This window comes from Brienomyrus brachyistius, chromosome 6, assembly GCF_023856365.1.
Source record: "Brienomyrus brachyistius isolate T26 chromosome 6, BBRACH_0.4, whole genome shotgun sequence".
NCBI classification, from domain to species: Eukaryota; Metazoa; Chordata; class Actinopteri; order Osteoglossiformes; family Mormyridae; genus Brienomyrus; species Brienomyrus brachyistius.
Window position 1 is genome coordinate 27,065,296 of NC_064538.1, and position 22,000 is coordinate 27,087,295.

Consider the following 22,000-nt stretch of genomic DNA (forward strand, 5'->3'; position numbering starts at 1 on the left):
AAATGAAACAAAACAAACAACAGAAAGGAAAAGCAGAACTAAATGCCTTGCAATATTTTTATTCACTAAAGAAACAGTACTTTACATGTAAAATGTTGTTCTCTGACTAGACAATATTAATTATATCGTGTAACACAAGTGTGTGTGTTTAAATTCCTGTGGATTTTGCATTTGTTCTTAGTGGAGCAATGCACTTGACGTGTGCTTTAGGGATAAACGACACTGAAAGACAGTGCGCTTGTGTTTATTTTTTACTTCAGAACACATATATGCCCTGCCACAAGCAGTGGGTATCTTTTTCCCTTTGTTTAAATATGGCTTACTGATTTGCTGTTTTATTGTGCGTAATTGGACGTAAGGAAGTCCTGCTGTACCGCGCGAAGCAGAGTGTGTTCCTGGCAGCCCCAGTTTCAGAAAGTGGATGTGTATTAGAGGTTGCCCATGCGCAGTGACGAATTGTGCCATATTGAAACGAGGCAGTCATCGGCGAGGCGAGCGGAGATACAGCATCTGAAATCTACTTGGAAAAACTCAGAGCAGGTCAGACACGCTTCGGAGACCTAATTATTTCAGTAGATTACAATATGTGCTAACTGGCGAAAGCGATCTTTTGCGTTTTTTTGAGCGTCGTGTCTTTTTTCCCGTTGATAAATAAACGATGTTTGGGGTTTGAGCGAGTACAAGCGCCCCTATCGCCAAAGCAGGAGCTCTGACGTTGTAGTAACTTGGTCATAAGCGCTAACTGTGCACGGTGTACCAAGGGAACTCCCCATCTAGCCACGGAAGCCGCTCCCGGCAGTTTCATGGGCTGCGATGCACGAACAGTCATGTGGAAAAAAAAATATATATCATAAAAAACGCCAGTCGTTGAATATGCGACCATTTTTTCTTTTAATCGTTTCGTGCACGTTGCTTTTAGGGATAGTATGGTGTGAAAGTTGCGCGATCGCTGTCTCTTTAGCTGCTGTATGCCACTGAAATCAAGCAGCCGCATTTATGCTGTTACCCCGAATGTCATTATAGCGACTGCATGGTTTCTGCTTTTCCAAAATCGTATTCAGGATTACTTTAAATCTTCTGAAATAATCTGATAAACGGAGTGCGGTCAACCAGCTACACTGCCTACTAGCACGTCTGGGTGACGAATAGAATAAATTCCATAATATGCACTTACTGGCATTTCGGGTCAAGTAGTTTACTGACTACTAATGATTTAACTTTTGATATTACACCTGCTACGTACGCACTCTGTATGTGTTATACAGAAGCATCGACAGCCAACATGAAATATAACTTTATCTTATGTTGTACTAGCATTAAAATGGCGGCGTAAGATATTATTTTGATAGTTTATCGCTGAGGATAGTGTGTATCTCTATTAAACTCGTGTGTTGAGATTATCGCACTATGTCGAGAACTTATCATTGTGTCCTGTGGCTTGGTATAGCCTCGCACTGGTTCCTTGAGAACCAGTAAACTTCTTAGGCACGAGACAGTATTTTGCGGTAATTACCCTCAGAATCAGCGCTTTTCGTGTAAAATTATGTAAACACTTGACATCAATTGCATGTCATTAATAAAGGAATTAATAGTTTATAAAATAATCATTGTTTCTTCATCGTTACAGTTAATATTATGTTGTTAAGTTAACTTAAGGTAATTTCGGAGAGTATGAATTTTTGGATCTTGCTGTCATGTTAATTAATGTGTTGGATGGATATGTTCACTCTTGGGACGTTAGGAGCTTAAATGAGGATTGTCTGTCCAGGCGCCTGTTTATCTGCGCCGGGTCGCGGCCAATCAGCCGCGCCGGTCGTCCGCTGCTCTACAGCTCCTTAAAGTCCGTGCTGCCACTGGATGGAAGAAGTTCATCACGTTTTATTGCACCAAGATAACAGACAATTTCACGAGCTGCGAGATTCTTGAAAAAAAGATTAAGATTAAAATAAAATTAAAAAAAAAAAAAATCGTAACATATAACAAAGCAAGATTTTACAGTCTGTGAGCTAAACGTTATATGATGGTTTGTTCCACTTTAGACTATTGGCGTCTTAAGAATCGTCGAACAATTTCACTACTTTTTCCAGTGTTAGATTCTCTTGACATATTTCTCAATACCTTTTGACAGATTTTTAAAGTAATGATTAAACTTAAAATTAAATTAATAATAACTTTAAATAGTGAATATTCTGAAGTATAAATATGATTTTTCTTTTTAGTGTATATCAGATAAAGAGTTAAATGACTGAATTATTGAATGATACTCATTGAGCTGAATATCAAAGTGCACTGCCTGGTGTGAACAAATGAACGACATTCCGTTAATGGATTGAACTTTTATTTGCATTGTACTGGTATTGTTCTTTTTTTATGGCATTTATTGGTTATAGTAATCTGCATCATTATTTCTTATTCTCTCAATCAAATCTCATTACAGTGTTTGCATATAGTTTAATTACAGTTGGCAGGATTATTTAGCGTTTCCATGCCATTTAAAGCGTTATCTAAACCAGAGGTAGTCAGCCCTGATCCTGAAGTGCCGATGTCCGGCAGGTTTTCCATCCTACCTTGTCTCTGATGAACCACACCTGATCTCAGGCAGATAGTAACTCATCAGGTAGGCTGGAAAACCTGTTGGATACCAGCACACTAGGATCAGGGTCACCTACCCCTGATCTAAACTAATTATTTGGAATGCATTGTTTGGAGATACATTTTCCCTCTCTATCAATCGATATTGTTTTTAGTATTAAGTTGCAATGTTAACCTATTCTAACTCTGTATGAATACATGAAGGTGAATCGAGTTCAGTGATTTTACGTGTTTACAATGGCCCGATTCTTTGCTAAGCAGCAATGTCTCAATGACTATAATGTAGCCTTAGTATTACTAGGATGTTTACACTTCTCATAAACTTCAGCCTGAACATTTGGCATCCATTTTGATCAGAATATTAGCAGTTAGAATATCAGGAAGTTGATCACACAGGGAAACTCAACATCAAATCAGTAAATGAATAAGTGCTTTCAGAAAATCCCCCACCTTTCGTAGATTCTTTTAGGAACTTCTCCTTCATGTTGAAAATCATTTAAGCTGTCTTAGATTTCCTGATCACATGTATATTTTCTGATGTTTTAGATAAAGTGGATTTGGTGTTACTGCATAAAACTGTTTAGCCTACCTGTCATTCCACTCCCTCCGTATACTGTCCTCCCTTCTGAATGAAACTTCATTTTGGGCTGGTTTTCTTTTGGGTGAACCTGAGTAAACAAGCTGTTCCTCACCTGTGACACATGGCTTATTCATCATACCATAGTTACATCGCATTATGTCAGATATAACTTGGTTAGCTATTCAGCGTGAGCTCTGTAGCCTAACCCTACCCTAACCCTAACCCTAACCATACCTCACATTAAATGCAGTCCTTTACACCTCACTTGGCATGATGTTTGCCAATTTCTGTCCTGAGGAAAAACAAGGTTTCACAGAAAAAAAAACTTGACTCTTGGTCACAAAAATCTGTTAAATAGGCAGGTCCCAGGTAAAGAAAGTCTGACATACGGACAACTGATACTTATAAATGGGCTATCATAGAGCCTATTGTATAAAAAATTCCTGTTGGATTCTGATTCTCCTGCTTCAGATAAAGGAAAATCAAATATAGCGAATGACGCGCTGCAAATGACGTGAATACCATTACATTAGAGGTAGTATATTAGCCATTTGTGGAATGTTTTAAGATAAGAAGGAGATTCACATATTTAAATCTGAGTAACTGCCGGTAACAATTTTAATAGTAATATATATGCATTTGATGTGCAGAACACAGGTTCCTCTGCGCTTGTGAAATGTCTGATGGAATCGTTTATGCCGCCTGTTTGTCTGCATCTCCGTTCCCCCTTTTGTCTTTTCTGCAATCGGAATGGGGCCTAAGTTCTGAGCACAAAGAAACTTTTCCTGATGTGGTTTTGTTGTTGTTTCTAATCCTGGCTCATTGTTTAGAGAGGATGGGTTGAATGAGAGGCTAGCAGAGACAAGCTGCCTGATGCTCATTTCAATATTAATAAAGATATCAGCAGTGACAAAGACAGCCTGACAGAGAGCCTGAATGGAGCAGGTCTGAGCTTTACATGCAGCCTGTGACCACTGGCCTCTCTCCCTCCTCTGCATGGGAGTGTGCTGTTGCATAAACACTCCTCCACCCCCCCTGCCTTTTTTTTGTATTTACTTTTGTTTTTACTGCGGTTGACAGGCAGTGTTTTACGTTTTGTTCGGATGGCTGTGGTTTTCTGTGAGTGAAAATCGAGGTTGATGTGTCAGGGTATGATGGATTTGTATTGGGGAAATGCAAGAGAATGAGTGTCAGTCTAAAACCTTATGTAAGAAGTCAGAATGTGCTCTTTCTGAAAGTGTTGTCATTGTGCGCTGGCATTAACTGTGGCCTGTGTCACAAATGTGCCTTTTTAAACCTAATAGTGTGACCCTGCTTTTTGAAGGGGGTGGAGTGGAGTGGTTCCCTCTGGGTTTGACTCTCGCTTTTCTATAAGAATGCCGGGGTCTCTTCTCTTTTTAGACAAGAGGTTTGGGCCAGCGTGACCCCGCCCCCCCCCCCGGTTTTGGGTATTTCACGGGGTGCCTAAAGACCCCCCAGAGGACTGAAATTAGCAGAAAATACGGACGTGTTAGTTGAAGGTCTGGAAAAGACTCAGTAGAACCTAATCCTGTTCCTCTTGCTCACTCTTAGAGGATGCTGGGAAATTGTAAAAAAAAGGTAGCACTTGTATTCTGGCGGTCATCAGCCCCCTGCTTACCTTCCTGTGTCATTAGCTCCGTCGTCAGGCCCAGCCTTCTCTCCTAGCTTCCATGCTCATCCATCCCGCCTTTGTTGGCTAAGTTGCCCGTAGCCTCTCAGTAGAGGAGGATTCTGCTGGCCGCCTTTCCCCATGAATACCAAGCGTATTCTCGCCGCACCCCCTTCCCTCGGCCCGCCTGTTTTGTCTGCACACCCACAATGCAATGCTCACCCGGGGCCTGGCGGGACCGACCCTGCACCTGTTGCCTTTTTTTGTTGTCTCCCTAACCCTGAATTTAACTTGGAATCTGGGGGGGGGAGTGTGTGACTCGCATTCTCTGTGGTCTCTACCCCCCCCCCCCCCAGGAAATTGAATTTAACTTGGAATGAGTTATTATTTCTATTATTTCTGTGGAAGCTCTGGGGGGCGGGGGGGGGGGGGGTGTGACTGATGCGGGTAGCAAAATATGTTTTGTCAAACTGACCTGCAGTTTGTAGGCTGCAGTGGGCAGCGAGATTCCCTCTCATTCTGTGGTATTTCCAGGTTCTTTACCTCTGCATAGATCCTGTCCCTTCATCCCCTTTCAGCAGTGCTCCTTGGTGACTGAACCCCAGGGTCTAGGCTCTGGTAGAACCACCTTTCCCTATTTAGACCATTTTCCCTGCTTCAAGTCAAGCAGCCGTTTGTCCATTTCAGAGCATCAGTCACATGACTATAATAAACTACAGCTGTGGGTGACAACTTTGACTGTTTGGCACTAGGTGCAGGTTTGTATATAAGACAGAGATCGTTAATTCTTTAGTATAGTTTTTAATTCCACCACAAAAGGATTAGAAAAAGGTTAATGGTGATAGAGTGTACCACCATTCTTTTCTTGCTGGTTTGTAGTTGCGCCTTCTATCGGGCTGCCCTGGTATGAGAACAGGATGTGCGGCACTAGGTCGGCCTGTCCCGGGCAGCATGAGGTGGCAGTACAGTACACGTGCACCCTGGGAGCACGATGACCCCGGCTGCCAGGTTAAGCGCCACCTTCCTGCGCTTCTGTGCGGGCTGCTAAGCGGGTTCTTAATCCCTGCACTTTATGAGATGGGCTGTCTGCTGATCTGGTCTGACAGAGAGAGCAGCATGTGTGCCACCTGTAACCGAGGGCCGACCTGTTACCGTAAAGCGGCCTGTTACCGTAAAGCAGCCTGTTACCGCAAAGGATCCAAGGTGCTCTAGTCGCGCAGGGTCAGGACGTGATTTCTTACCGATGACAGTAGTTAACTCTAAAAGGGGGTCAGAAACCATGAACTGATCATGCGGCCTGAAAGGCTGGAAGGACACACCTACAGAAATGTCAAGGCAAGAGGAATGCTCCTTTAGCTCAGCAAGTAGAGCTGTAGTGTTAACAATCCAGTTGTTATGGGACCAAATCCTGGGGAGCGCATATAAATTATAACCCTTTCCTCTACAGTGAGTTGTTTTGGATAAAAGTGTCAGATAAATGAATAAAATTTAAATATAAGGCTGGCGGAGGTTTACAGCCATGACTAACGTTAACTTGTTGATTTCTCCTTCCAAACACATCTAATGTCCACAATGATTGGATGAAAGGAAAAATGCACCACTTCTTCGTTCCTCTTCCATCCTCTTCTATCCCTGTAGCGATCAGCCGTCTGTGAACGCAGTCCTGAGCCAGGCGTGAGGGGGAAGGGGGTGCCGCCAGGCCTGGAGCAGTAAACGTGACCACCAGGGGGCGGGCCACCATGAACCTTGAACTATTGGAGTCTGGTGAGTAAGGTGATTAAAGCTGTCGCTATCAATCAAGTAATCGGACAGTTCATCTGACCATTCATTGAGTAATCGTTTATATGCATAATATAACAATGTAATATATTACATTGTATTTGGCACTAGGCAGGAACCAACCAACCAACCAGGGTGCACATTCAGTCTGACACATACGGTCAGTTTAGGGCCTGCAGTTCACTGAAGTTGCATGTTTTTCAGCAGTGGAAGGAAACCAGAGGATTCGCCTAAAAGCCATATAAACACAGAGGAAACATGCAAACTTAGCGTGAACATGCAAACACACACAAATTCTCGGCTCTGTTCAAGCCATCAATAAGTTGTGTTAAAACACTTTTACTCTGTCATCGGAAACAAAACTTAGCAAGCTCTGCAATTTTAATGGTTGTTTCTTTTCAACATTATCTAGTTCTGTGCATCTATGCTTAAAATTGAAAAATCAGTCTGAAGTTTACCATTACTGCTTAAGCACGAGGTCTGCATGTGCTCTCCAAGACAGTCGTAATCATTCTCGTCGTTGCTGCTGGGCTCTCAAAAATGAGTCAGGAGGATGAGTGAGTGAATGAGTGAAAAGCGAACAAGAACTGGATATGAAAATATATTCATCTTCCGATGTATGGAAATATTTTCTATTCCATGGAGACGATATTGAGCAAAAGCAGGTGATTTGTCGGCATTGCTTTGTGTCTATTGGCACAACTCACAGCACCACCAACTTATTTGACAGATTGTTGATAGGGAATAAGCTCTGTTTGACTGTATGGTCAATGTTTAACTCGTGAATATCTCAATGTGAACTTTTTCCAATATCATTCAGCCCTACAGCACATAATATGTTCACAAAAAATAATCAATATTATATGCTTATTATGTACAATATTATGCAAGATGATGCAGCTAAGCGACAGGGCTAACCTTCGTTTTTGCAGAGATTATTTTACGTACAGGATTCGTAGAAAGTAAATTAAGCAAAATGATTTAAGTCAAAGTGATGACATACAGGCTAGGCTGCTCTGAAAGGCGAAATGGCGAGTATCTGTGGCTAAGCTCACATTATTGGGTGAGTCTGTCAAACCTACAGTAAATGTTGTCTTTAAAGATACAGTTGTGTTGCAGTCCTGCTGTAGTGATATTTAAGTTATGCTTTGCAATACTCAAGTTGGAACTTCATCCGCTATGCACCATCTTCCTTCTGTCATATTGCCGAGTAACCGGGAAGGGAAATTTTAATATATGCTTTTTAATAGAGTCATGGACTTTAGCTGAGTAATTGTGACAGCTCTAAAAGCGATAGTGGTGGTGTTGGGGGGGGGGGGACACTCATTACCTGTTTCTGCAAACAGTGACTGCTGCCAGTGCTTTAGTGCAGTGTTCATTGGGGCTCCACCCCAAACATGTCCTTCTTATTCATCACTTGGTATAAGCAGATATGACCCAGAAGAAGAGTGTGAAATCTTATGGTACTTTAAGCACAATCCACCATGTATGCAATAAACACTAAGTTAACAAAATAAAGCCTTCTTTAATACAATAAAGTGCAAGTTCAAACAATAAATGCAAACTGTATTATGTACTGCTGTATATATGAGCAAAATAATAGTGGAGAGCAAAGAGTGTCAGTATTTGTTTGAGTGTTGGATTTTAAAGTGGGTGGTCTGGGCATCGGTGCTTGAGATAATGAAAATTACATTTGGTGTTTGCCTGCGTTTGTGTCTGAGTTTGGCTGAGTGTTTGCGTGTGAGTGGTGAGTTTTGAGATGGCATCGCTGCTCCTGGGATAAAAACCGACTTCTCTCGGGGTGGGGGGGTGTCCGTTTTAGACGAGGGTTCCGGGCAGGATGACTCCGACTTCAACTGGGACGAGTACCTGGAGGAATGCAGTGTGTCGGCGGTGCCTCACCACGCCTTCAAGCATGTGAGTCGAGAGCCCCGGCCACCAGGTGCTCACAGAGCAGCTGTTTATGACGGCGTGTCAGGGCCATGCACAGCCTGATGGGAATGTTGCCCAGAAACTGCAGTCTTTGGCTGCCATACTTCATGCTAACTTCTGCCTTACTGGCTCCTCCAGGGCAGTTGGGCAGTGTAGTATTCTGGGGGCCAATAGTGGAGAGCGAATTTCAGAAAGGGGCGGGCACAGCCTCGCAGAAAGGTCCCCCCCCCCCCCTTGCAGTTATAGGGGCTACACTCTCCATCTGAGAGCTGTTTGCTGAAACTCCCCAGCCATGATGGGGAGCAGTCCAAGCCTAGCTAGATACCATCCAAACTGCACTTTACGAGATCCTGAGTGAATTATAGTATCACGCTGCTGGAATTTGTAATACCATTTGGCAGAAATGAAAGGACCTTCCTAGCTCACACTGTCAGATCTACCACTAGGATAAACAGATTAGGCTTTTGTGATAAACAAAGAGCCCAGTTTCCCCTAAATTTGTTTGTGAGCGACATATCTTTGTGGATTACCACAGCGAAGGACCTTATAAAGGTTTATGTTGAGTTTTTGGTAAATTGCTGAAAATATACTAGAGGATTGACCCACCAGGGACGTGTGCTCAGCACTCAAGCCTTCGCCCAATTTTACACCATGTTGTGTAGCATATCCGGGCATTGCACAGGCGTTGTCCTGCTGATGCTGTGGAATCTGTGCCTTCCTACCAGGTTGACCTAAGCCTGCACACAGGCCTCAGCCCCGGGATGAAGCTGGAGGTATGCGTGCGAGGCGAGCCCAATGGCAGCTACTGGGTGGCCACCATAATCACCACCTGTGGCCAGCTGCTACTACTGCGCTATGAGGGTTACCACGACGACCGCAGGGCAGACTTTTGGTGTGACATCATGACTGCGGACCTCCATCCTATTGGCTGGAGCAAGCAGCATGGCCGAATTATGAAACCACCCGAAGGTACAAAGTTTCAGTTATTTTATTTAACCATAATTGCTATTATAGCCTTAATGAAGAAATGTGATGAGTAGTGATGGGTATCGAGAAGCAGTACTGAATTGGTACCGGTTCTGGACTGGGCAGTACCAATACTATTGATGAGCTTCTGGACAAACGGTGCCACTATTGGTATTTTTGTTGTTGATTCATTCTAAGCGCACTTTTCCGATGCACCAAGTACCGTACTTTTGGTACTTAAAGAATGTGTTGGTTTTCCATTGGCGTAAAAACTGGTACTGGCGCTGACAACTCAGGGTGGGTATTTTGTACTGAAAAAAGGCTACGGTAAGTGAAATGGCTGGACACTGTGCGATATTACTACCAGAATTGCATGTTATGCCCATGCAATTCTTACATCGCTAGTCAGCTATATTAAGATCGGGCTTTTGTTTACTTTCAATTCTGTACGTTCAGTATAGCGTAGGGAGTTTGTTTCATTAAAATATTTTTACTTTTCATAGGAAAAAAAATCAGTCATTTTTGCAATTTTAATTATTATTCCTATTATAGATTATTTAATATAAGTTTAAAAATAAGTTTAAAGTTTACCTCTGCTTTTGCATAAGCGTTGCGTGTGTTCTTCAAGACAATCAATCATTATAATTCTTGCTGTTTAAATCACTGGTAGATGGTTTTGTGAGAAATTTATGTTGATCTGCTTTTTGCTTTATAAATACCCCAATAATTATTGCAACAAAATACTGTGCCTCCCTAATTTATTATACAAAATACTTCATTAGTCCTTGTTCTCTGACTTCGCAATTTTTTTCAAGGCTGAGGTTGTGTTTCAGAGGCAGGGTGTCTGCATAAACAATCCACAGAGAAAGCAAGTTCCACCTCAAAGTACCAAAAAAGTATCCCAGTTTGGAACTTTTGGTACTGGTACGCGACCGGTCAATGGAAGCCAACAGAAAAGGGAAAGTACGGAAAGTACTGCACCATAAGCACCGTACCTGTTGCGGCAGAAAAGCGCCCTAACTTGTAGTAACGAATAAAAACATATTGTATTCAATAATACTTTGTAATACAAAATTTTGTATTAACTTTTAATACATTTTGGAGTTGTAATTTAATGTGAATGTGAATATACATTGAATATTTCAACTGGCAATATTTCTGTTGTAATTTAATTGGGAAAATAATCAATTCAAAAGTATTCAGCTTCCACAATTCAGTTCCAACACATACAGTTTATAAAGTTCATTTTTATAGTTCTGTCACTTGAATTCAGCTCATTTACCTTCGCCTCGAAGTAAATTTCGAGACAACAAATTCAGTTGGAAACATTCAGTCTGTATTAATGCCATCTCAGTCCTTTTGTTTTCGCTTTACAAATACGCTTAAAATTTCAGTGGTTTAAAATGCAGTCTTAAATTCAATATCCAGGACTAGCTGGATAGTGAACCAGCATTACAGGAATACAGGAAAATAATTTTGCAAAAAAAGTTGTTAAAATAACTGTTAAATCTCTTCACATCGTATCATGTTTGGTTTTTGCACCACATTATATAGAGTAGTATTGATAAGAGTATCAGTAAGTATTGGCATCGATAAGCAGTATCTGTATCGATGTCTGTATCAATAACATCCCAAGTGATGAGTATCTTTCATTGTAGATATTTCCTTTTTGTGGGTGTGAAAATTTTCTCATACTACTTAATTATGATTCATAATAAATAAATCACCACACTCCCTGGCACACATGCATTGAGCAAACAATACAGTTGCCCATCTGTAGTCAGTCCAACAATTCCCTTCTACCCAGAACACCAAATGATAACTGTAAAAAAAATGTAAATGTGAACACGGTTTTGTTGCATCGTCAGTAGGAATGTGAAAAATAGGGTTAGAATTGCTAAACTGGCTTTGCTCTCAGCTCTCACATTTAATTCATAAACAGCATGGCAACAAAACACTAGCTACTTCATTGTTTGGCGGCCAAATCCTTCGTATTCCTGGCTAATTTTCAGTGCTACAGCCGAATCTTTGATGTTCTTTTGCTGTTTTTTTAGAGTTGGATGTTTGTAGGCTTTACCAGCTTTAAAGGGTTTTGGATGAGGTAACCTATATGATGTGAATACCATCTCAGTTCCCTTAGTGAGAAAAACAAGCTTTCAACTTTGATCTGGCTTCCCTGTTAGCATTGTTCTGCATCACAGAAGTAAGCTCTCACGTTTGAAGTCTTGGATTTTAAACTAATTTGTATTGGCTTGTTTCTTAATGCCTGGTGACAGTTGGTTTGTTTTACATTTTGGTCACACATTTCATGCTAGGTGAAACTGTCCCTGCTCACAAGACTAAGGGTGTGTAAACCTGCAAAAAACGATACATTTTCAAATACAGTTAGCTAGCTGTAAGTCTTCCTTTCTTCCATCCCCATGTGACATTGCGTGCTGTTTTTTCCAGAGCAAGTTTTACAGGACTAACACTGCATGACATTAAATCATTAAGTTAGGACGCTTTGGTGTTTTTTGGAAACTGGACCCTTCAACCCCATTCTCCTAGGTGTGCGCGAGAAGTATGAGAACTGGGAAGCTCTCCTGGAGGATGGGCTACTGGAATCCTGTAGTGCACCTGCCAACCTGCTAGAAGGGGTGAGTGAGCGAGTGAGTGGGTGAGTGAGTGTGTGAGTGGGGGAGTGAATAGGTGAGTGGGTGGGTGCTAGGGGGTGGCAAGTAAGGGGGTTCGTTGATATTTTTTGTTTATATTTTTTATATTGTTTTTTGCTCTCAAAGAGGATTTGAGGCTTGGTGATACCTTTATCAACTTTATGAGAGTTGTTACGTTGTATTTATTGTTTAAAGTGAAACACATGACAATATTGTGTTGTGTGAAAGTCATCTGGCCCTCACATTATCCACATGTATCAAGATATTTTTAAGGGTTTAACTGTTAAATATTAGATTGTTTTTTGCTTCCTGTACCATTACTGTTGATATGACACTTCACACATCCGTCTCAGTCCTGAGTGCGGCTGGACGCCACTTTGCCATTTTCAGTGGAGGCTTTATACACAAATTAGACGAAAGTGCCCGGATTGTATTGATAAATTCTTCATCGATCCATTCTAAACCTCCTTATGGAGTTCTGGGTCCTGGAGGCTGTTACTGGAGCCTATCTTAGACATCAGAGGTTACGAGGTTAGAGAAGAGCATGGTCTGAATGGCAGGCCATTGCAGGGCACACATGCACACGATCATGCAGTATTCACGGAAACCAGAGTGCCCACAGGAAGCCACTGTCGCACGTATACTGGGGGGGGGGTGGGCTTTGAATAGCGGCTGTGCTGTCTGGTGAGCCACAGCACTTCCTTAAGATTCTCTCTCTTCTCAGCCGCACCGTGGGAAGAATCTGTTGGACCTCCTGTGCCCGGGTACGAGTGTGGAGCTTCAGGACAGCGAGGATCCTGGAGTGGCCTGGGGGGCAGTGATTGAGGAGAATGTAGGGGGGCGGCTGCGCCTGCTCTACGCAGGAGCCGAGGGGCTACCCCAAACGCATGCCAAGCACTGGGTCTTCTACCTGCACCCATTCCTGCACCCTCCTGGCTGGGCACTGGAAACTGGCTGTGCACTGGCTCCCCCTGCTGGTGGGTATCACATTTACTTAAAATAATATTCAAACGTGATCTTCTACTGTAACCATTTCCTTTATAATGTGTCAAAGTGTTTTTTAAACCACTAGTGATTATAGCTAGACTCTGGCAAACGTATTTTGTGTATGTCTTAATTGTTGCTATTTTTAAATGATGGCAAAAGATGACCATCGCAGTTAAAAGCCCTTCTGCTCTCACCCTGTGTGAAACATGTCATTGCAATTGTATACGGTACTCTGACTCTCTTTCTCTGTCTGTGTCTGTGTCTGTGTTTGTGCTTCAGCGATACGTGCTTTGCGGAGTGAGGCGGAGTGGAGTGAAGTCCGACAGAGAATTAGCTGCCAGGCAATCGAGGGGACTGTCCCTGAAGATTTATTTAAGGTACTCATCTGGAGCCATGAGCTGCATAAAATATGTCTGCTCACTGTTTGTTTCTCTGCATCCAGCTCCTGAATAGTTACAGCACAGGAAATAAAGTAGATTGTAGCTTGGTGATGCTTGTTAAAGTCAGCTGGATTTCACCCTGCCAACTGGAATCGAGATCTCAGCCACTTTTAACTACTGTTGCAAAGGTTCAGTCATTGTTGGCCATTAAGTAGGATGTAACTGATCAGCACCTACCTATAAAATGCTGTTTGATCTGGCCCGCCTTGCTTTTCTGCAATAAAATTCGCCGTTGACATCAGAGGAGTGAGTTGACCTGATGTAGCCCAAAGCATCTCCGTCTGTGCTTAGGACAAGCCGACAGTCTCCACTCACTGCTTCAGTGAAGGCATGAAACTGGAAGCTGTTAATCCCGCTACTCCTTTCTGCATAAGCCCCGCTACCGTCACCAAGGTAACCCATGCCGTCTGCCCGAGGCCCTATTCTGAGATGCATGCCAGTTGTATAATATATCACGTGTCAATAGATCATCGAGTTCGGTACAGCATTAAATCTTAATAAGAGCATTGTATGTATTTTATATAAAACGCTGTTGCCGATGGTGGCTGACTGTGCTTCGCCAGGTGTTCAGTGATCAGTACTTCCTGGTGGAGATGGACGTCCTGCAGGGCAGCGCGGTGTGCAGGGGGGGCAGCCGCCCCTTTGTGTGTCACAGTGACAGCTCTGGGATCTTCCCCGCCCAGTGGAGCCTCAAAAATGGGGTGCCGCTCAGCCCGCCGCCAGGTTACTGACTCCGTCCTCTTTAGCCTGTTTAACGTGCATCGCGTGATAAATGAAAACAAACCACTGCTTTTATTTACATGTGCACAACTTGATAGCAGGGACGAGTGCTTTTTCTGCTCATGAAATGACTATCTGCCTGTGCCTTCCCTGGTCTGTCTATGTCTGCCTGCGCCTTCCCTGGTCTGTCTATGTCTGCCTGTGTTTTTCCCGGTCTGTCTATGTCTGCCTGTGTCTTTCTTGATCTACCTATGTCTGCATGTGTTTTTCCTGGCCTGCCTGTGTCTGTCTTTCCTGGTGTGGTTCATGTCTGATGGTGTCTTTCTTGCTCTGTCTATATGTGTACCTGTGCTCACAGGATACCAGGGCCAGGACTTCGACTGGGCCGACTACCTGAAGCAGTGCGAGGCAGAGGCTGCACCCCAGCACTGCTTTGCCCCAGTGAGTGATCTCAGTCTAGGTGCTGGCTTCCTGTATGACATGCACTCCTTCTGCAAAACTGCTCCGCCACGCCTCACAGATACTGCCTTGCGCTGTCCAAAGGAAACCATGTTTTCACACTTAATCAGCAAAGGTTTAAGTAAGCAGTTTGTTAAATGTTTGTATTCATTTTCTGCCAGCAGCTGTAGCACGGGGCAGACCGAAAGCGTTCACAGGCTGGTCTCTTGTCACAGCTTAGGACACATTTTCTGTTTTCTTTTTTAGTTTTCTTCTTTGTTCGACCCTGTGTGAGTTTTCACTGTTTGACATCAGCGGCAAGACTCGCGCTCACATTTGATAGGTATACATCACGTTGCACATTTCCAGTCCTTGTTGAGTTTGCAGTGGTGCAGTTTGCTGGCGCATTAGCCGTGAACGTAGCCTGTTGCTGTGGTCAGAGGAGACCTGGAAGTACTTCATTTTTTTTGCTTTCAGATTAGCAGCTATAAACACTGATTGTGGTTCACTGTACCTTCGCCCTTAACCACAACTGAGGAAAATAGCTGCAGAAATCAGCACGAGCAAAGCGCTGTTTCCCTGTGTTTTTACAAATTCTTTTTTCAACACTGGAACCAACCTCCCATGCCACAATGCTCCATGCGTCGTTCTAAAGGGGTTTTTTCAGTTTAACATGTATCCCTTTGTAGTTGTACACACACACACACGTATATATAGAGCACACTGTAACTGTACATAAGAGAGAAATATCCATTTTATAAACAGCGTTATATACGACGCGTTTGTAATATAACTGGCCTTGTACAATTTCCATGCTCAGCAGATTTGGAGTTTAATTACATTTCCTTTCTGAAATCTCATGCCGTTTGCGTCTGTTTTTACTTTGCAACTTCCAACTGAATTTAATAAGTGATCAGTGGATGACTCAGGCAGCCAAACATGTTTTTGGAGAAGCAGAGCTAATGCAATTGTAGTTTAAATTAAACAGCATTATGTAATAGCAGTAAGCGGCAGATATCAGGAAAAGAATAACAACAGACTGTTTGTCACATATGTGATATTGAAGAGAGTGTAACTTACTGTTTAGCAGCTTTCTGAGGCTTTTATAGCTGAAACACAGAAGGATTTGAAAGGCGAAGCTCAGACGGATCACTTTGCTCTTTTCACTTCTTAGCCTTTAAACTTAAAAATATGAATCCTCCGCAGTCACCCTCCTTGTCAGCATTTGAACTGCTGATGCATTCCCTGCCCTCTAGGAGCTGTGTGACCATGACTTCGTGGCATCCATGAAGCTGGAGGCGGTGAACCCACTCTCTCCTGAGCACATCCACGCGGCAACCGTCACCAGGGTCCGGGGGCAGCACATCTGGCTGCATCTGGAAGGTAGGGAGGGAGGGGAGAGCACTGTCGACCGTGCTCCGACTGAGATGCTGGAGGAGAATCGAGATATTACACATCTGTGTACTACAGAGCCCTAGAGGGTTTTTTTTTAATTTTGTGCACACAATATACAGAATTATGAGCATAATTTTCCTTAACGTGACCACAGAATACTAAATCGAGGTCACAAAATCCCCTCAAAAAACATTTAAGAACAACCGTTTACGGTACCTCCAGGGTTCCATAGAATTCAGTTATCGAAAATGTCTTGGGTACTGACAGCGTCGTCTCTGGCTCTGCTTTGTGTCTCTCCAGGGGTGAAGCAGTCCGTCCCAGAGGTCATCACGCATGTTAATTCCATGGACATCTTTCCTGTCAGCTGGTGTGAGACCAATGGCTACGCCCTAAGACACCCCAGTAAACCTCAAGGTGGGTGGGCCACACCAGGATCATTTCCCCAACTTGGATGTAAAGATCAAGTTATTAATGTTTTGGTTTTAATTGCTAAATGATGGTGTCTCTAGTAGTACAGTTTAGCAGTGATCCTGTTATCTATGCTCACTGCCAACTTTCCTGCACGGAAGCAAGTGTTCCTCTCCCAGCTGCTAACATGTAAAGGTGCTGTCATGTCTCGTCGTTTTTTTACTCTCTGTCCAAACAGGTGGATTTCAGTTCTTATTTTTGTTTCATGTTTTCAGTTCAGAAGCAGAGGCGGGTTGCAGTGGTGCAGCCGGAAAAGCAGTAGGTATCTCGGGGAGAAGATAAAAACTGAACAGCAAGCGATTTATGTTGGGGGGGGGAAACTGACCTGTTGTATGTTAACCCGGCAGCCGGACTCCAACCAGAGCCACGCCCACCGATGCCCTGAAACAACAGGAAAACAACCAATCGGAGAGCGGTTAGTGTCATGCCCCTGGCGACCAGCACCTCTGAATAAGTCCCTATTGTACATTTCTCCCCGTTGCTGTAGGCAGTATTATCTGCATTCCCGATTAAGTTTCTATGTATTTGAGGATCATATGTAATTTCCATTCTAATCTCGTACCTACTGACCACGGCACCCCGCAGGACAAAGCAACGGAAAATACTCCTGCCCCAAGATCTACTTCAACCACCGCTGTTTCTCCGGGCCGTACCTGAACAAGGGCCGCATAGCAGAGCTGCCGCAGTGTGTCGGGCCTGGCAGCTGTGTTCTGGTCTTAAAAGAGGTATGATCCCAGCCAGGCTGGAGGCAGAGGCTGCTCTGCGTGACTGGGTGTCTCCAGAGTAACGTTACTCTACCTCCGAGTCGCCCTCTCTCTCTCTATCTCTCGCTTGCTCTGTCTCTCTCTCTTGCTCGCTCTCTCTCTGTCTCGTCTCCCTCATCTCCGCACGATCTTCAGACGCCTACCTGTCCTTTCTCCCCAGGTGCTGACTCTCCTGATCAATGCGGCCTACAAGCCGAGCAGCGTCCTGCGGGAGTTGCAGCTGGATGAGGAGTCTCGCTGGCAGGGCCACGGGGAGATGCTCAAAGCCAAGTCAGTGCTGCTAACAGTGGATCCGGAGCACCGCATGCTGCTGTGTGATATCGCGATGTGGCGAAATAATTTTACACTGGGCTGAGGTTTCTCCTGGTCTGCCACGTGCTCCCGACTCATAGGTACAAGGGCAAGAGCTATCGAGCCACGGTGGAGATTGTGCGAACGGCAGATCAGGTGGCGGAGTTTTGTAGGAAGACCTGCATCAAACTTGAGTGTTGCCCCAACCTGTTTGGGCCACGCATGGTTCTGGAGCGCTGCTCCGAAAATTGCTCCATCCTCACCAAGACCAAGTACAGTGAGTGGCTTGCCGTCCGCCCCCCCCCCCGCCCAGCGTGTCTCTCTCTGCTGATCATGAGCTGCAGCGTATCTTATAATCATTTGGCTTTTTCTTGAAAGCACATTAGCAAGCCGCTCGTTATCAGTTTGCCCGAAATGGAAGTAATTCATTCTCATCACAAGGAGATTCATATCTCCATGCAGGTTCCATGCATCTTTCTTATGTATTAATAACATGCTGTGATATCAAAATCACCAGATCTTGGTTTATGGCATGTGGAAGCCAGACTGAAATTCACAAAGATGTAGCCAAATGTGACTGAGAGGTTAATCGCAGATCTACATTAAAATGTTTCCATTTTATTGTAACAGTGTAATTTGGCTTTGAAGCTTGATATCCACAGTGAAGTTAAGGCAGCAGATTTGCAGCCATCAAAGTCAAAGTATCTATTATCATCTTTAGCTGTAGGATCTAGGAGTCATACTCTGAGATGAAATTACAATCTTGTTGGTCGTTGGTCATATTTCTGTGTGTTTTTTGGGAAAAGCTTGTTTGATCTTTAAAAATATCTGATTTTCCCCACACGGAAAATAATATAGTATTGGATTTTTGTAGAAAGACCGTTTTAGAGCTTTGTTAATTAGATGGGCATGGACTCATAAACAAGTTTGCTGAATTCAACAGGCTCCCCCTTGTGGTGGTTTGCTGTAATACTGTTGAATAAGGTCCTTACTCTAGTGTAAGCATCCATCCTCAAACTACTTATCCTGCTAGGGATAGTGAGGGGCCTGAACACAAGGCTGAAGTACATCCTGAACAGGATTCCAGTCTGTCACAGGTCACATACATATGGGCATTCACACTCTATGGACCATTTCGAGGCACCAGTCATCCTAACTGCGTGTCATTGCACTGCAGGGGAAACTGGAGAACTCGGGGGGGGGGGAACCCCCATCCATGGAAATGTGAGCCATCCTCTGAACTAGATACAGTATAAAGTACACAGTGATGGCTCATTCGAGATAACAGTATTAGCAACCCTTACATATAACGGCTTGTAATGCACTGGCTAGGATAATACAGAAATTGCAGGCGGGGCAGAAATTCTGTATAGATAACTAGGCTTCATATCACTTTAAACACATATCTCTGTACTGGCTCAGTTAAACACAGGTGGTCTCTGTTCTCAGAAGTGTGACCGTCAGTCTCGCTGATTTGGCGTAGCACCTGTTCATGGCGGGAATGTGACAGGTGTGCATATGCTCCACAGCCCATTACCACGGCAAAAAGAAAAGCAAGCGGATTGGCCGACCCCCAGGGGGCCACACAAACCTGGAGAGCGGCATGAAGAGGACGGGGAAGAGGAAAAAGAGGAGGAAGCACTTCTTCGTTCACAAGAAGAAACGATCAAACTCCCTGGATAACACCCCTGCCGGCTCGCCCCAGGTATGTTGAATATCTAACATGCACGTACAACCCGTGACTACTGAGTAGACAGAGAGTCAGCTGATTCCCGACTCTCTCGCTTTTCTTATCCTCAGGGCAGTGGTGATGAAGAAGACCTGGATGAGGAAGACTCCCTGAGCGAGGACTCGGGCTCAGAACTGCAAGACGAGCTGCTGGATGATTCTGAACACTCCGAGAGGAAGTCGCAGCCTCCCTCGCCGACACTCAATGAGACGGTCCGAACTCGTCGCAGGCGCAAAGCCCGTTCATCCTCCTACTCCGACGATGAAAACCGTCCCCCCTCGCCAAAAGTTAGTGAACGGACGCCCTCTTCTCCTCTCGGTGTCAGCAGGGTGTGAGCGCTGTATGAGAAGCCTGGTTCCTTGAAAATTGCGAATTGGTTGCATCTGGTTTTGGCTGATCTTGCCGAATCAATCCGCTCTCAGATGCAGCGGGGAGAAGCACCAGAAAAGCTACGGCTGGACAGCAGCCCCCTGGAGTGGAGTGTGGCGGACGTGGTGCACTTCATCAGGACCACGGACTGTGCTCCCCTGGCACGCATCTTCTTGGACCAGGTAGTGCAGGAAACACATCAAAAAATATGACATTACATGCATGTACTCGTTAGTTGCTTAGCTGAAGCTTGCAGCCGGCACTTTTTTTGTTATGTTATTCATTTGTACAGCTGCATCTTTCATGCAAGCAAACTTGTGATTCCTGGACAGCCTTCAGGTTACCGGTCTGAGCCCTTCACGTCCCCTGCTGGCCCATAGCAGGAACTCTCTGTTTATGTAGCGTTTGTTTTTCTAAATTTACGGCTGAATTCGCTGCTGCCACATTTGTATTTCCAGGAGATTGATGGACAGGCCCTTCTCCTCCTGACACTTCCCACCGTACAGGAGTGCATGGGTCTTAAGCTGGGACCGGCCATCAAGTTGTGCCACCATATCGAAAGGGTGAAACTGGCCTTCTACCAGCAGTTTGCTAGCTGAGATTACCGGAGCGAGTGGGAGGATTAGCTCAGACTGTCGGCCAGGAGTGGCGAAGTGTTTCCACCGATCTACAAGCTACGGTGTACATGCAGTGGAGCTGTACACCTGCAGCTAAGGTCACTTTCATCCAAGGCATTCTTCTCTCATAATCGCGAACAGAGTGGCCGTGGCCATAAGGTATCTTTCTGTCTGCGGTATGAAGCCTCCTGTATCAGGCTTTTCTCTGTTCGGTGCAAGCCGCTGATGGCTTCTAGTTAGCTGTCAGTATTATTATTTATACAGGCACCGCAGGTGTGGATTTCATATTTATTTTATGTTTAAACAGCTTTGAATTGTGGAAAATGAATAAAATGCAAAAAGCCAAGCACAAAAGCATACACTGAAGCAGGTAATATATTCCTGTGAAGGGAAGATATTTGGTTTGTTTTTTTCGTCAAATCTGTATGTATTTGTTTGTCACTGTAAATATATATACATTGTACATCTAAGGCGATATTTAATGGTAGAAACAAATTTGTGTTGCAGCATGAATGTGATTTCACACTTGAAACATTTTAAATCCACTGGAACTATAGTGGCGACAGTCGGTTATCAGGGTACACAGCAGAAAGGTCGGCAGTGCTTAGCACTGAATTCTGGGAAATTGAGTTGAATTCCGAAAGCATTCATCGTGCTCATGCCTTACATTGTGAAATGCTACTGTCTTTGAAGAATAATCCAAGGGATTGTTTTTGCAGACTGAACGAATCTCATATGAAAAAGCAAGGGTCAATTTTGTATGTGGTACCTTTTACTCTGACCCAAACTTTATATAATTTTAAATAAAAAGCAATATGAATTATAATTAGCACAACTTATGTGTTGACACTTATTGGTCTTTTTAAAACACCCAACTGTGCAATATTGAAACAACTGGAATGTTTATGTTAACAGGCATGGGATTTACTGGCTTTAGCTTTAGGTGTAACATTTATTTTCACAAAGTGACATATTTCTTTGAGTCTAGTCAGAGGGTTAAAGGATTTTCTCCTACAGGCCACAACTTGTACTGTTAACCTGATTAACTTGAAATGAGACGCCCTGCAGAAGCTGAAAAGGGACGCAAGTGTGGCAGAAAGTCACCTATTTGTTTTCATTCAGGTAAAAGTGATGCAGAAATTGTAAATAACTTCACAGTAGGCAATGTCTTCTCTTGTATCATTTCTTTTGTATGGATACCTTTAATATGTTATTTTTTGTTTGTTGTTTTTACAGTAACGTGTTTTAACAATTCATTGAACAATCTCATTTTTCTTGCATGTTCCTTTTTCCTGTTCTAATGTTTAAGGTTGGAAAGAAATCCAAGTAATGAAAACAAAAAAAAACTGATTGTTGATTTATTGATCTGTATGTAAATTAAATTGTATATACGTTTGTGGAATATGATTGCTATTTAAAACCAAAACGATGATAAATAAACCACATTTTCATTAATCGATCTTTATATTTTGATATTGGTTTGGGTCATTTACTGTACAGATCTTGCGGCGACATTCCGCTACTTATGTAATAGAATATAAGCATATGTGTCATAACTTAAACCTAAAGAAGGAGTATAAATGGGCAACTTAAAGACAAACTAAGAATTGCCTTTACATTGAGGAGGATATTTAACTTAATAGATGTTCTTT

General features: G+C 43.5%; 1 protein-coding gene across 1 annotated transcript; it reads left to right on the top strand.

Annotated features, from left to right (window-relative positions):
• Positions 1-384: 384 nt before the first annotated feature.
• sfmbt1 (Scm like with four mbt domains 1) lies at positions 385-21,803 on the top strand. The gene is made up of 21 exons (XM_049016182.1): positions 385-540; positions 6,441-6,566; positions 8,404-8,498; positions 9,239-9,482; positions 12,027-12,115; positions 12,855-13,107; positions 13,397-13,494; positions 13,849-13,950; positions 14,121-14,280; positions 14,636-14,718; positions 15,972-16,098; positions 16,411-16,524; positions 16,794-16,836; positions 16,926-16,993; positions 17,164-17,303; positions 17,503-17,612; positions 17,735-17,910; positions 19,163-19,338; positions 19,434-19,649; positions 19,785-19,913; positions 20,190-21,803. The coding sequence occupies exons 2-21, from the start codon at positions 6,542-6,544 to the stop codon at positions 20,328-20,330; spliced, it is 2,589 nt and encodes an 862-aa protein (XP_048872139.1). The 5' UTR covers positions 385-540; positions 6,441-6,541; the 3' UTR covers positions 20,331-21,803.
• Positions 21,804-22,000: the final 197 nt, after the last annotated feature.

Excerpts from the sequence above, each read along its gene's own strand:
- sfmbt1 (XM_049016182.1), top strand. The coding sequence starts at position 6,542 with ATGAACCTTGAACTATTGGAGTCTG. Across the intron at positions 12,116-12,854 it reads CTGCCAACCTGCTAGAAGGG|CCGCACCGTGGGAAGAATCT; the intron begins GTGAGTGAGCGA and ends CTCTCTTCTCAG. Across the intron at positions 13,108-13,396 it reads TGCACTGGCTCCCCCTGCTG|CGATACGTGCTTTGCGGAGT; the intron begins GTGGGTATCACA and ends TTTGTGCTTCAG.